Source organism: Stegodyphus dumicola, chromosome 8 (assembly GCF_044657685.1).
Source record: "Stegodyphus dumicola isolate Sdum_Otavi_A_Nest chromosome 8, ASM4465768v1".
Taxonomy (NCBI): Eukaryota; Metazoa; Arthropoda; class Arachnida; order Araneae; family Eresidae; genus Stegodyphus; species Stegodyphus dumicola.
In genome coordinates this window covers 150,363,035-150,378,241 of record NC_140775.1, presented here as the reverse complement: position 1 = coordinate 150,378,241, position 15,207 = coordinate 150,363,035, and the positions used below count along the sequence as shown (strand labels likewise).

The 15,207-nt window shown below is 31.9% G+C and overlaps 1 protein-coding gene across 5 annotated transcripts in view; it reads right to left on the bottom strand.

Moving 5' to 3' along the window:
* Positions 1–15,207, bottom strand: part of LOC118200183 (unconventional myosin-Ie-like) — a 297,322-nt gene that overhangs the window by 28,577 nt on the left and 253,538 nt on the right. For all 5 annotated transcript variants that reach the window (XM_085822569.1, XM_085822568.1, XM_085822570.1 and 2 more), the window contains 4 exons: positions 14,598–14,683; positions 4,747–4,828; positions 1,310–1,416; positions 1,101–1,199 (listed from right to left, as the gene is read on the bottom strand). In XM_085822569.1, the coding sequence (XP_085678695.1) occupies positions 1,101–1,199; positions 1,310–1,416; positions 4,747–4,828; positions 14,598–14,683 (374 nt within the window). The remainder of the gene's footprint in view (positions 1–1,100; positions 1,200–1,309; positions 1,417–4,746; positions 4,829–14,597; positions 14,684–15,207) is intronic.

Here is a 15,207-nt window from a genome sequence, read left to right as displayed (position 1 = left end):
ATTTTTAAGACATTCAGCAACAAAAATCAATACCTAAAACCAAACTTCTTTTTTTAGGGGGGGGAGGGGATATAGCATTTATATTTATTTAGTGTACTTTGTATGAAAAAACATAAAATAATAAAACTAAAATAAAACTGCAGGTGGCATAAATCAGTGTAAATTACAAAACGATTTTATCTACAGTATATTAAGCAAGCTGGTTTATGAAATTTTGCAATTTGGGATAATTCAAAAGAAAATATTAAAGAACTAACAGGGAAAAAAATTACAGGGATTGCTAATATAAGTAAAACTATAATTTACTCCCCCCTTTTAAAGTGAAAATCACTGCCACTAAAGATGCTTACTTGGATTTCATAATTTCTCCCCTTTTCCTTAAATTTCTGATTTACATTCTTATATCATTCAGCAGAGTATGTGGCAATCCCTTCTTTGAATTATACTATACAAGAATATGTGAATAACATAATTGTCTCACGATTGGTGGTTTTGGTGAGATGATGCTCCTTACTATACCTCTTAATTTCTTCCTCTGCAAGTTGTGTCAAAGATAAAGTGTATGTGATACAGAACTCAAAATATAAATAAATAAGGCCTTTTCACTATCACTTTTGGTGCATGGCTGAAATGACACTGAGTATAAATTTAATATGCTTCCAATAAAAGATTCACAAACTGAAATTTGGTAAAAATGCAATAAAAATATTTTTAAAGTCCAGTAACAGAATCAATAGACTTTTGTTGTTTATATATTTTTCTGTATTTTTTTATGCGTCTAAGATTCTTAGACTTTAAATTATACCATTTTTCTAATATAGATTATATAAGTACACAAATTTTATTCAAAACATGTAACTGACAAAATTTTAAGCACTCTGCTGTTGAAATGAACATTTTACGCAATTTGTAGCTATTTCTATTCAGCTTTTTAGAATAAAATATTCAAAAGCAATCATTGGGGGAGTGAACAAAATATTTTACAGCCAAAGCATATCAACATAAAAAAATTACTATTTTTATTTTTCCCTGAGGGGATTCATTTACTATGTCATGCAAAAAATTAGGTCGTTTCTTTTTAAAAATAAATATTAAATCACCTGTGCAGAAATTTTTTGAAAGGTCGTCGATAAGCATATCCTGCTCTGCGAACCCTGATATTTTCTTTCAGGCCTAGATATTCAACTTGATGCTTCACCCTACAGTAGAAAATAATTACATATTTATTGATTTCTTACATTAAAAATGGTCTTATATGTATAAAATTTATGCACAATGTTAACACAAAAATTAGATTATATTCACTTACCTATCTTCTTCCCAATCATGAGGCTTTTTAGTCTCATTTGGTTTTATACACCGAATGTAGTGAGGTGTACATTTCATAAGAGCATCAACTAACTGATTTGCTTGAGTCTGAACAAAAAATCAAAACACATTAGAAAACATATCAGTAGCAATGACTCTTAAAAATACTATAGAATCAATAAGAAATACTTTTATTACTTGTCAACAAAAAGATCATTCTTTAGGCTTTCATTTCAGAGAATTCGAGTAAAAGATAAAGCTAAATATATATAACTATTTTGTATTTTTTATACAGACATATGTAAACATACATCGACACTGAGGGATAAACTATTATGCCTTGATATTAATATTTTGTTTGATCAAATTCTGATCTCATTGTGGACGAAATTCTTTTAGACATGAGTTTTAGTAACTGTAAGTATACTCTGTATAGCAAATAAGACCAAATGCAATGAGCTGCAACTTTCAGTTTCTGAAAATTTGGCTATTATTATTTATTCTGCCTGCTTCACCTCTCAAAGGGCACTACAGGTCAGTCATGTCTTCTTAAGCATTGCACTAGCAATCTTTTTTGGTTGTTTATCTTTTCAAACTTATTAATAATAAACAGATTTAACATTAATGTATTAATTTTTTTAGGTGCTCCAACTTATAATGTTTTGGGTATGTTAGTACAAAATTAGCAAAATGGGTTAGTTAGTTTAGAGGTACCTATACAATACAAAGTCCGTAATCCGGACTCGTCGGGATTTCGGCGATTCCGAATTATAGATCATCAACTTAAATATGCTAAGATGGCATGCAGAAATTATATTATTAAAATATGAAACCGTAATTTATGAAATAAAGAGCAATTATGATCTAAAGAATATCAAAATTTACCCCCCCAAAAAAGGGAGCTTAATATTTATTTTATTAAACATTTCTTTCAATGTAAGTTGTTTAAGTTGCTTCGTTTTTTTGTGCTAAACGCGCATGCGTAACATTAAACACACGTGCGTAAAGCATACGGAAAAAAAAGTTTGCAGCTTTGAGGTCCGGATTATAGATTATTCCGTTTAATGGACGTCCGGATTACAGACTTTGTACTGTATACATGAATGGAGACTTGCTGCCTTTATATTTCATCAGGTGCCTATACCAGCTTATCTGCTATGGTTGATTATGTTTCTCTTAGAATAGATGTACTCTATATTGCTTCTGACGACCCACTGTCCGTAGTAATCCTTGACGAAGATCTTTGAGGCTATGTGATCCATGAAGCTCAGGAAGGGAAGCTCTGAAGGGCAAAGTGAGTGAACAGTCATGGATGTAAGAGACGTGCGCTGAAGAAGCTGAGGCCTTGCAGATGTATTTGGCATTTTGATGGCAGAAACTACTGAAGTAGGTGGGAAATTTTCCATGATTTGTGAAAGCTTGTTATAGATAGTCTGTTTTGACTCTTATTCTATGTTCCCCAGAGATCTGAACATCGCTGCAGAAGAAAATTATAAAGATAAGCTTTCTGTTTCTGTTACAGCCTTTGTGTAAGTGAAATTTTTTTTGCATAGTATCAGATTTTCTATTACCCAAAAGAGACAGCTATAAACTAATAGCTGCAAAAACTTATCTGCAAAAAAGGCATTTTTTGCATAAAAAAATTTCAGAAATTTCCTTTAAATTAATAATATAGATGCTTATGATTACTAAAGCGACAATATTTTCTATTAACAAATAATGAAGAAAAAACAAAAATATAATATCAAACTCCAACTGAAATACTGAACTTAAATAAAAAAAAAATCACATAATTAAAACATAAACTTTAATTGAGATAATAAATTCAAGAAATTAATTACAGAAAAATCAGGCAATTGCAAACTGTATAAAATTTTCAGTTTACAGCATGATCTAAAAATAACATTAATGCATTTAAAGTAAAAGTTACATTCAGATGATACTCTTTTTTTCTTTGATAATGACATTAATTAAGGAAATGATATGTTTATACTAAAACAAAACGCTTAGAATAGATTAAAATATATTAAAATCTTTTCCCTGTTTTGAAAGATATAATCAAAGCTTCAAAATTATTTCTAGTCATGGAACTTTTCTGACTATATGTACTGTATCAAAAGCTATTATTTGCACTTTTAAATTCATATATATTTATATAACAGTTTTAGAAGCCACAGAATATGTTTCTTAACAAAATTTAAAGAAATGTTTCAGCTGGAAGTATCATCTCTAATTCAAAAGTAAAACTGTAATCAAAATGTTTCTTCTTCTTCATTGGCTTGACAGCCCACGGTGAGCTTGGGCTTCTTCAGGCATCTCAGCTTTTAGGCAACTATTTTCCAGTTTTTGATCTTTAAAATGTTTAGGTCATTTTCAACACAATCAATCCATGTCACTGGGAAACATCTTACCTGAGATCCGGTTCCCACGGACTTTTCTAGAAAAGATTTTCTTACAGCACCAATCTTCATGCATTCATGCCAGATGACTAACCTATTTAAGTCTCTGCAGTTGGAAAGTTTTCACTATATCAAGTTGTCTATAGTTGTCTTGCACACCTCTAAATTACATCTTCTCCTCTAAGATATATTTGCACAGACCCCACCAAGTATGCATCGCAATACCCTTTCCTAAAAAATATCAAAAGCTTCCTCATCACATAAATTAAGTACTGCCCACGCTTCCGACTCACAAGTCAGAACAGACTTAACAATATTCTTGTAAAGAAGTAATTTAGTTCTTAGCTTCAGAAAGCTGGATTTTAAATAACTCTTAAGGCCATGAAAACATCTATTTGCAGCAGAGATTCTTTTAAGTATTTCATAAGTTATCTCATTTCTACGAGAAATCGTAGACCTTTTCAAATCTATAGCTGCTAATTTCTAAATGACTCAATTATAAGCCAGATTTTAAACAAAGCATTTAGTTTTATTTTCATTAATAGAAAAGTTGAATCATTTTGCCCCCTTTTTCAATGCTATGAATGCCTGTTTAAAAGCAGGAACAGTACAGACAACACTGCAATTGCAACATCTGCAAAAGCTAGTAACTGAATAGTTGTATTAAAAATATTTCATCTAGTATTGATCCTAGAATCTCTTAATAACTTTTTCAAGCACAATATTACAACAGGAAGCATGTCAATGCATCACCCTGTCTCACTCCATTCTTTACCTTCAACTGTTCTGCAAGATCATCTTGTAAATGAATTTGTGTCCTCATTTCCTTAAAGCGACCAGTGCAACAAGTTTCTCTGGAATATTTAGTTTACACATGGCCTCAATGAGAATTCCCTATTAATGCAATCTTAGGCATTTCTGAAATCGATAAAAAAGATTGTGTGTTTAAATGTGCTGAAAATCTGCTATATGATAGTATATTTTAATTAATTACAAATGCATGAATTTGAAGCTATTAAATAAAAAACACAATACATACTTTAATTTTACTGCCTGCAGTTGTTGGTCTGCTCCTTATGGTTCCAGACACATTTTCAGGGAATAAATTCTTAATCAAGGGGCTGAAAATATTCACAAGTAATAAGTATGCTTATTGACTGACACCTGAAATTAGCATGAAAAAATAATGCAGCTTATTGGCTTGAATATTGCAAATTCTATCTAACTATCAAAATCGTAAAAAACAACCTTATATTTAGCGTAGGTATAATGAAACACTCAATCGATTTCGAGGGCAGCTAAAGGTCCCTCCTCATCAGGAGAAAGAAATACGTAGAAAGAAGAAAATAGGAATCACAGAAACACGTGGTGCTTATCAGCACTGCACGTGGTTATAACTAGATTTTTAATCAGAGTTGCACTGGCCGCCTACTTTTACTGAGCCAGGCTGTCTGATCAAGCATAAAGAAATATTAGCGAAGTTAAAATAGGGAGCGAGGGCAAATGCACATTACGCTCAAAATCTAAACTTCAAATAATGGAAAGCAACCACTGAACGGATTTTTATACCCTCTGGTAGTACCAAGTGCGAGGAGGTAACGCCATCTATCGGCAAAAATAATTGAATTAAGACAGTAGAGTTTTAAAGGCATTAGGAAGGACTGGATTGGACTTCAAATCATTAACTAAACTTTTCAAATCTTTGTGAATGTGAAAAGCCTCAAGAAAATCCAATTCGCCTATGGAAGAAGCCTTTTGGATGATTTTTGCAGATCCAAAATCAAAATTATGGTTAAAAGTCCAGCTATGATACGCTATTGAAGACTTGTTAATTTCCCCCTTTTTGACATAAGATTCATGTTCCTTGATACGAAACTTCAATGCTCTTTTTGTTTGGCCAATATATCTTAAACCACACTGACATGATATACTATAAATTCCCCAAGAATTCAAGACAGAAACGCAATCTTTTAGAATCGAAGGGTGAATTTTATTAATAGGGGAGAAACTGACTTGAAAATTGAATTTCTGGAGAATCCGTGCAATTTTATAGCTAACAGAAGGATAAAATGGAAGGACGACAAGGTCATTGATATTATTTCTAACAGTGGAATGTCTTCTTTGATGGGAATCTGAAAATTTTTGACGGCTTTATCAATAATCACAGGAGAAAATCCACGGTCAATCGCAACTGCTCTCAAATAATTAAGTTCATTGGTAAGCAAAGATTCAGAGGAACAAACTTTTAGCGTGCGGAAAACATAATAGTAAAAAGAAGCCATTTTTTGCTTAACAGGGTGGCATGACTTGGCATGGGATGGTAAACAAACTGCAAAGGGTTTACGGTACACAGTGGTGCTAAAATCGGTTTCATTGCGGATTATAAGAATATCGAGGAAGGGGAGGGAATTCTTGGATTCAATTTCAAGAGCGAATTGGATGGCTGGATCAATTGAATTCATAATCGATAGAATCTCGGATAAATCCTCTTTATAACCGTCAAAAAGTGCGAAAGTGTCGTCAACATACCGAATCCAAAGACGAAAAGATAATTTATCAAATAATTTCATCTCAAAATAGTGCATATAAATGTCAGCAAGTACCGGACTGAGAGGATTACCCATAGCCAATCCTTCAACTTGACGAAAATATGCATTTTGGAAAACAAAGTGGGTTTGACTTAGAGAAACTTTAGTAAGCGAAACCAACTCATTAATTTCAGTATGTGTGAAGTGAAATTCCCGAAGCCTAGTTTCAAGACAATTTAGTGCTCCTTCGACCGGAACATTAGTAAACAATGATTTGACATCAAATGAAACCATAATGGAACGAAGTGGGGAAATATTTTTAAGTTTATCAATGACTTCAACAGAATTTTTTACAGTGTGACTCCAGTAATATATGTGTGTTTGTCCATAACAACGATCTGTCCGCCCTTATCAGCTTTAGAGATAATGATATTAGTATCAGAATGAATTTCACGTAAGATCTCATTTTCCTTTTTGCTAAGATTAGAACCCAAAGATTTATTGTTAAAATTAACGTTATGAGTAATTAGGTGGCGGATTGTATCCTTCTGCATTTCGGAAATTTTGGAGAATTTAAAGGCTTTCTCTATAGGGGCGATGATTTGAGGAATTGAAGGTTTAGATGTCTTTGAAAAGTTGAAATTATATTTTAATACTTTTAACTGATCCTCCGAAAGATTCCTATTGGAGATATTAATGATGGAGTTAACGTTTACAGTGGGAAGATCAGCTAGATAATTGGGACTATCTGACTGGTGTGTGAGTTTTTGGAATTTAGAAATGAGCACATTTTTATGCCGTTGACAAACGGTATCGGTTCTAGACCAGGATGTATGTTCAAATGAGGAAAAATTTTCAGTGGAATTAGCAATTTTTAAATGGAGGTAATATAATTCAAATTCAATTTGTTGTTGTTATGGACAAACACACATATATTACTGGAGTCTCTAAATTGATAAATGAAGGCCCATACTGCTCGATCCCTAAAGATCCTTCAACTTCGGACCTCATGAAAGTAAAAAGTGCTATTAAATCTTCCCACATTCTGCCAACTCAGTTGAAGAAATCACTTATTCCGCCTATTACTAATTGCGCTAGACTTTATGCTCTTCCAAAAGTCCACAAAACCGGTATTCCTTTTCGACCAATTGTTTCCAACATAGGCACTGCTTCATATCCTTTGGCCAAAATTTAGTTTCCAGATTTTCTCCTCTACTTGATAACAATATTCACACTGTAAAAAATTCTGTTGAAGTCATTGATAAACTTAAAAATATTTCCCCACTTCGTTCCATTATGGTTTCATTTGATGTCAAATCATTGTTTACTAATGTTCCGGTCGAAGGAGCACTAAATTGTCTTGAAACTAGGCTTCGGGAATTTCACTTCACACATACTGAAATTAATGAGTTGGTTTCGCTTACTAAAGTTTCTCTAAGTCAAACCCACTTTGTTTTCCAAAATGCATATTTTCGTCAAGTTGAAGGATTGGCTATGGGTAATCCTCTCAGTCCGGTACTTGCTGACATTTATATGCACTATTTTGAGATGAAATTATTTGATAAATTATCTTTTCATCTTTGGATTCGGTATGTTGAGGACACTTTCGCACTTTTTGACGGTTATAAAGAGGATTTATCCGAGATTCTATCGATTATGAATTCAATTGATCCAGCCATCCAATTCACTCTTGAAATTGAATCCAACAATTCCCTCCCCTTCCTCGATATTCTTATAATCTGCAATGAAACCGATTTTAGCACCACTGTGTACCGTAAACCCTTTGCAGTTTGTTTACCATCCCATGCCAAGTCATGCCACCCTGTTAAGCAAAAAATGGCCTCTTTTTACTATTATGTTTCCCACGCACTAAAAGTTTGTTCCTCTGAATCTTTGCTTACCAATGAACTTAATTATTTGAGAGCAGTTGCGATTGACCGTGGATTTTCTCCCGTGATTATTGATAAAGCCGTCAAACATTTTCAGATTCCCATCAAAGGAGACATTCCACTGTTAGAAATAATATCAATGACCTTGTCGTGCTTCCATTTTATCCTTCTGTTAGCTATAAAATTGCACGGATTCTCCAGAAATTCAATTTTCAAGTCGGTTTCTTCCCTATTAATAAAATTCACCCTTCGATTCTAAAAGATTGCGTTCCTGTCTTGAATTCTTGGGGAATTTATAGTATATCATGTCAGTGTGGTTTAAGATATATTGGCCAAACAAAAAGAGCGTTGAAGTTTCGTATCAAGGAACATGAATCTTATGTCAAAAAAGGGGAAATTAACAAGTCTTCAATAGCGTATCATAGCTGGACTTTTAACCATAATTTTGATTTTGGATCTGCAAAAATCATCCAAAAGGCTTCTTCCATAGGCGAATTGGATTTTCTTGAGGCTTTTCACATTCACAAAGATTTAAAAAGTTTAGTTAATGATTTGAAGTCCAATCCAGTCCTTCCTAATGCCTTTAAAACTGTACTGTCAGTGTGGTCTTAATTCAATTATTTTTGCCGATAGATGGCGTTACCTCCTCGCACTTGGTACTACCAGAGGGTATAAAAATCCGTTCAGTGGTTGCTTTCCATTATTTGAAGTTCAGATTTTGAGCGTAATGTGCATTTGCCCTCGCTCCCTATTTTAACTTCGCTAATATTTCTTTATGCTTGATCAGACAGCCTGGCTCAGTAAAAGTAGGCGGCCAGTGCAACTCTGATTAAAAATCTAGTTATAACCACGTGCAGTGCTGATAAGCACCACGTGTTTCTGTGATTCCTATTTTCTTCTTTCTACGTATTTCTTTCTCCTGATGAGGAGGGACCTTTAGCTGCCCTCGAAATCGATTGAGTGTTTCATTATACCTACGCTAAATATAAGGTTGTTTTTTACGATTTTGATTGTCACATTAGCGTGTTTCTCTTCTAGTCTAGTTCTATCTAACTGTTAGTATGCCAACAAATATATTGTTATATATTCTTGTAAATACTTATTTGTTTATAAATTGGTGTTCATTTATTTTGTAGTATTGTACCTTGCTTTTATTTATTTATTCTCTGTAGTGTACTACATCTCACTATTATTTTAGTGTATTCAACAGTCTGTTCATAAACTATTTGATTGCCACTTCAAACTTTTAAATTTTCTGTAGAGCTGTTACTAATACAATTAATAAGCCAATTTTAAAGAAAGCTTATGTATATACGATGCCTTTTGAATAAAAATTTAATAAATCTATTCCTTAAAAAGATAGTTAAGACTAAAAACTTAAAGATTGACAATTCCTTAAGATTTCCATAAATACTGTGGCCAAATGAAATAATGTTATATTTATTGTATATTTAATTTAATTTTCAATTTGTGATCACTTAGCTTTGTACAGCTTTTAATTCTGAATCAACAGTACGGATAGCTCAAGCTATCAAGAGCAACTCAATGGTTGTGTAAACATACTTTTCCTTAAAGTCACTTTTCATGCTTTCACAAACACTGTATTTTTAGTCAGAATATTAAAAGCAAAAGGCAGAAATGTGCCATGTTTTTCTTATTAATATGGATTGCCAGTAGTGATTACATTTAATTGGTTTGATTTAATTACTTACTTTATCTCCTTTAATTACTTTGGTGGTTGCCTGCTCTAATTGATTATTAACTTTTTTACATTTTTTACCAGAGAACTGACTGAATACAAGAATTCAGATAAGAGTCTGGCAGCGTGGTGGCCAAAATGATGTGATTTTAAAGGTATGTTTTTGAATTACCTATTATTCTGAAAATAGAACTGATTGTTAAAAAACGCTCACCCCCAAGAGTTAATTTTATCAATTGTTTTAATAGTTTGAAGGACTTATTAAAATGAGATAATGTTAAGGAAGCGAATATAATATCTAAGTTTGCTACTTCACATAAAATTTATTCTCAGCTAACTGAAATAGATCACGAAATAAGCTTTTTATTACTAGATGATAAAAAAAATGTATCAAAATGAGTATGGGATAATGAAAGAAAAATATAATGAAAATTTCATAACAGCAGAAGTAAATGTAGGAATATATTTCAATAGAATAAATTTTAAATTATAGAAATATATTTTAATAGAATTTTTAAAGCTGAAAGTTTCATTAATTTTTCACCCCTTTAAAAAAAAAAAAAAAAAAAAAAAAAAAAAAAGCTAAAGCTGCCAAGAAATCTACTGCATTAAAGCAGTCTAAAGAGCTGCAATATAACTTTATCAACCATTTATACTGGACTATTTCCACTGAATTATGCAAAACACAGCAGTTAGCCTTTTTAAGATGTTACTGTAAAAAACTGGAATACATTCAAGACTGTAAATGAATTTTGTTGAATATTTCGAAACTTACAGAACTACTTTCAGAAATGTGTGCATGCAAGAAATTGATAGTACTTTGAACTGAAAATTTTGGTAATTATTACTGGATTGTTTCACTGAACTATTGAAGTTAAAGAAGCTATATTCAAAGTGTCTGTTGGGTTAATGCTTTAATTTCTCTATTTTTAATCAAAAATGAGAATCAATGGAGAACATCTGTTAATAAACAAGTGAAGGAAATAAAACATTTAACTTCATAGAAGCAAAGGTAGCATATCGCTGCAAGCCAAGCTACAATTCAACTGCCCTTCTTTCTAGAGGTTACTCCGTGTTCTGCTCAGAACTAGCTGGTGAGAGGGACCACTATGGTTTAAATTGTCTGAAGAAAATTGGCTTGTTTCTGAGATTTAATTATATGTTAAATGAAGAAAAAAAAGAAATAACAGCACTAGCTACCTGAGTTGCTCTTAACGAAAAATTGTACTTGCATCATTTTTTAAATATCTGCAAATTATTTGGCTAACAACTTGGATACTGAGATTCATTCAGAATTCTAGAAATCCAGATCACAAACTGAAAGAAGAATTAACTGTTCAGGAAACAAGAAAAGGCTACTTTGTTTGTTGTTCAGAAAGAATACTTCAGCAAGAATCTACAAAAATCGAAGTTGCAAACTCTCTGCCTTTTCACCAATGAAGATCTAATACGGCTGAAGATAAAAATCCTTATCATCAAGTTGTGACAAATTGTTTTTGCACTTAGGTGGATTCCCTGTTTTATGATTACTTAGGTGGGTTACCTGTTTTATGCGATTACTTAGGTGGACTGCCTGCTTTATTTGATAACTTAGGTGCATTGCTTGCTGCCTGTTTCATTTGATTACTAATGTGGATTGTCCATTTTATTTGACTACTTAGTGGATAGCTTGTTGCCTATTTACGTGAATTGCCTGCTGCCTCTTCATTTGACTACTTAGGTGAACTGTCTGCTGCCTACTTTATTTGACTACTTAGATGAACTGCTTGCAGCCTGTTTTATTTGATTACTTAGGTGTATTGCCTGCTGCCTGTTTCATTTGATTACTTAGATTGCCTGCTTTATTTGATCACTAATGTATATTGGCTGCTTTATTTGATTACTTAGGTGGATTACCTATTTTATTTGATTATTTATGTTGGATTGCCAATTCGGTTCAGGTTATTGAACTGTTTCAGAGTCAAGATAATTGTTTTAAAGGTGAAAACAGCTGTGGGTGAATGGATTCATCCTGTGCAACGATTATATCCTCTAGAAAGGATGGACAGTGACAGCTTCTTTTTATTTAAACAAAAAACAAATTCATGCCAGTAAAGACATTAAGGTTCATCATAAGACAGTTAAGTGGATAATAAGACAGTTATATGTGGTAAGAGAACTGTAAAACCTTCATGCCTGTTAGTTTGGTACATTTATCTTTACCATGTTGACAACACTGTTTCTTCACTGCGTGCGAGATTTTGATGTTAGTGTAATGTTGTGCACATGTTGTTAAGTTTCAACAAAAATGTGAAGAGATACATTTCTTAATTTTCCACTTGCTTCTTGATATGACATCTGTTTATTTAATATGGTAGCAGTTCTCGTGGTTTGTGAATATAAATGAAGAATTGAGTACTTATAATTTGCTTTAAAAGTTACCGGTACTAGCGTAAAAATAGCATGTGCAAGAAGCAGTGATATCAGTATACCGCTATTTGATGGCTTTGACTATTTTAATTGGAAAGTGCATATGATGAAATTTCTCCAATTTAAAAAATGTAAAGATATGTTCAGCGAAAAGTTGGTGAAAATGATGACGTGGAAAAATGGAAAGAAAAGGATATCTAAGATACAAATTACATTCATGGCGCCATAGCAAACAAGCAATTGGAATATATTCCCGAGTGTGAGACTGCATTTGATATAATTATGAAATTTGATGCAATGTATTTAAAAACTTCAACATGTCTACAAATTGTTTGTCGATATAATTTAGAATGTGTAAAACTGAAGAATTATCTTGATGTAAATATATTTTCCAATGATTTTGAGAAGTATGTGAACGAGCTGAAACATGCCGGTGCCACAAATTTTACAAAATACCTTGTATGTTAAGTAAGATTTGGGCTTATCTCTATATACTCAAGCAATCAGTAGCCAGTTAACTTTCGTGTAAGAAATTTTAACAAGTTTTGAAAAAAAAAAAAAAAAAAAAACCATGACATGCAACAAATATATAATATAAAGCATATACACTGGATATTCAGTTTATTTGTAACCAAAATTTTGCTAACATTAGGCTAACTATCATGTTTTAGCTAAGTGAACAATCACTTACTTCTCAAGCTTCAGCTCAGAGATGGAAATAACTATAAAAATTGATTTTGCCTTCTCTTGTTTACTTAATATGATATTTTTAGTCAGTTTTTGATCATAAAAATAACAAATTAATCAGTTACTATCTTGAATATAGATGTGTAAATATTTTCACAGGAAAAGGAAGACAGAATGGACAATTAACTGAAAAAAAAAAAAAGTTTCAAGACGAAATTTTTATGTAGCAATGTTTACTAGTTAATTGTAATACAGTACAGTTCATACTGTTTGGAATGATAAACCTTTGCAGAGGACAATTACACATATCATAAGCAATAACATATCATTAATGTTAATTTCATAGTTTTCCAGACTATAGCATCAACTACATGCACAATAATTTTTAAGGAATGGATTTATTAAATTTTTATTCAAAACACATTTAAATATATCCGTTTCATTCAACAGGGCACTTAATCAATTCAGTAACAGCTTTCAGAGAGGGTTTGAGCCACTGAGCTGGCTTCCGTTCCGGGTATAACCATAGATGTATTTTAGAGAGGGTGGGAGAAAGCTGAAATGTCAGTCACAGAAGTTATGAATCAAAAGGACACCATACTTCAAAGCATGGCATGCACAAAACATTTCTTGCCCGTTTGGACATGAAAGAACATATGAGAACATGTGAGAACACAAAAGCAAATCCCAGATGTCAAGCACAATTAATAACATCCATCTTAAGATTAGGTAAAGTAAACAATGTTCTGTTTGGTATGTATATATTAACCAAGGCTCCACTGATTTCAAGAGCAACAGGCACAGGTTCCTCATCATCGAGAGAAAACTGTTGTCCTTGAAACTGATAGAGTCTTGGTTAAAATATACATCAAACAGAAGGTTGTTTGCTTCACCTAATTTTATGTTTTACTTTGACGTGTTTCTCCTCTCTCTCCAAATACATCTTTTTTATTTAGTTTTTCAAAGGATTGTTAAATGGGAGTCACACCATTAAAATCCTAAAACTGTCAAAAATGAGAAACTAACAGCTGATCTATAGGTAATTATTTTGAAACTCAACAAGTACTTTATATAATTATAGATAACTCGCAGTTCATTATAAAATAATCTACAATCTACATATAGATAAAAACAGAACTTTAATCATATAAAAATATTTAAAAAAGGAAAAATGCTAATACAAAATGAGAATTTCATTATAGGAAGTGGGGTCAAAAATAACACAAATGTTTTAAATATTTGAAATAACTTTTCAAACTGAGATATTTTCCACAGGGGAATACAAAATGAGAATTTCATTATAGGAAGTGGGGTAAAAAATAACACAAAATGTTTTAAATATTTGAAATAACTTTTCAAACTGAGATATTTTCCACAGGGAATTAACAAAACTAAAATACTTTTTCAACGATATTTCACACAACTTTTTTTAAATGTGTGTATAGTATTAAAACATATACTCACATAGAAAAATAACTGAAATATATCAAAGATTGATCTATAAAATACATATAAACCATCTCTAAACATCTGAAAATATTTTCAAAGACAGTTCCTCTCAAGTAATGAACCCGAATATAAAAAATCTTTCAACATGAAGTCGCTTTTTCTAAAAACGTATTTAAAGACAAAGATACTAGAAGAAATTTGAAAACCTTAGAAAAAATTAAACTCTTACTTTTCGCTGCTTTGCATAACTTGTATGATATCAGTGAATAATACATCCCGATTTTTTTCACAGAAGCCTTCTACATCATACGTCACCTTAACAAAAACAAACATTATTATATACAATTATGCATCCTACCTAATTAAAAACAACTGTGTATAAGCTTTATCTCCAACAGAGATAAAAAAAAGTATATAATTCTTTTGTTTCAAATAGAAATTGAACCTATTTGTTCCCAACCTGAAGACAAATACATTGACAATTAATAATAAAAGCTGCAGAACAACTTTTTACACCAAACTGAAACAAATCAGTTACTCTTACTTGCTCTTGTCTGGGACATAATGTGTGTTAAGTTCTTTCAAGTTTCCAATTTTAGAAAATTTACAAGCTTTTTTAAAAATTAATACTGAATATTCAAAACTTTATCCTGTATTCACTTTTAATCAAATGGCACTTTTTACAAAACATTGAAAATGCTTATTGATCTAAAAGAATATTTTATAGAAATGTAAATAAAAGTAAATAATCTATAATATAAATATGCCATCAGTATAGGACGCTGGAAGGATGGTAGAGTGAGGAGGAAGAGTGACGCAGCAGATGCCAAGCTTGAAAT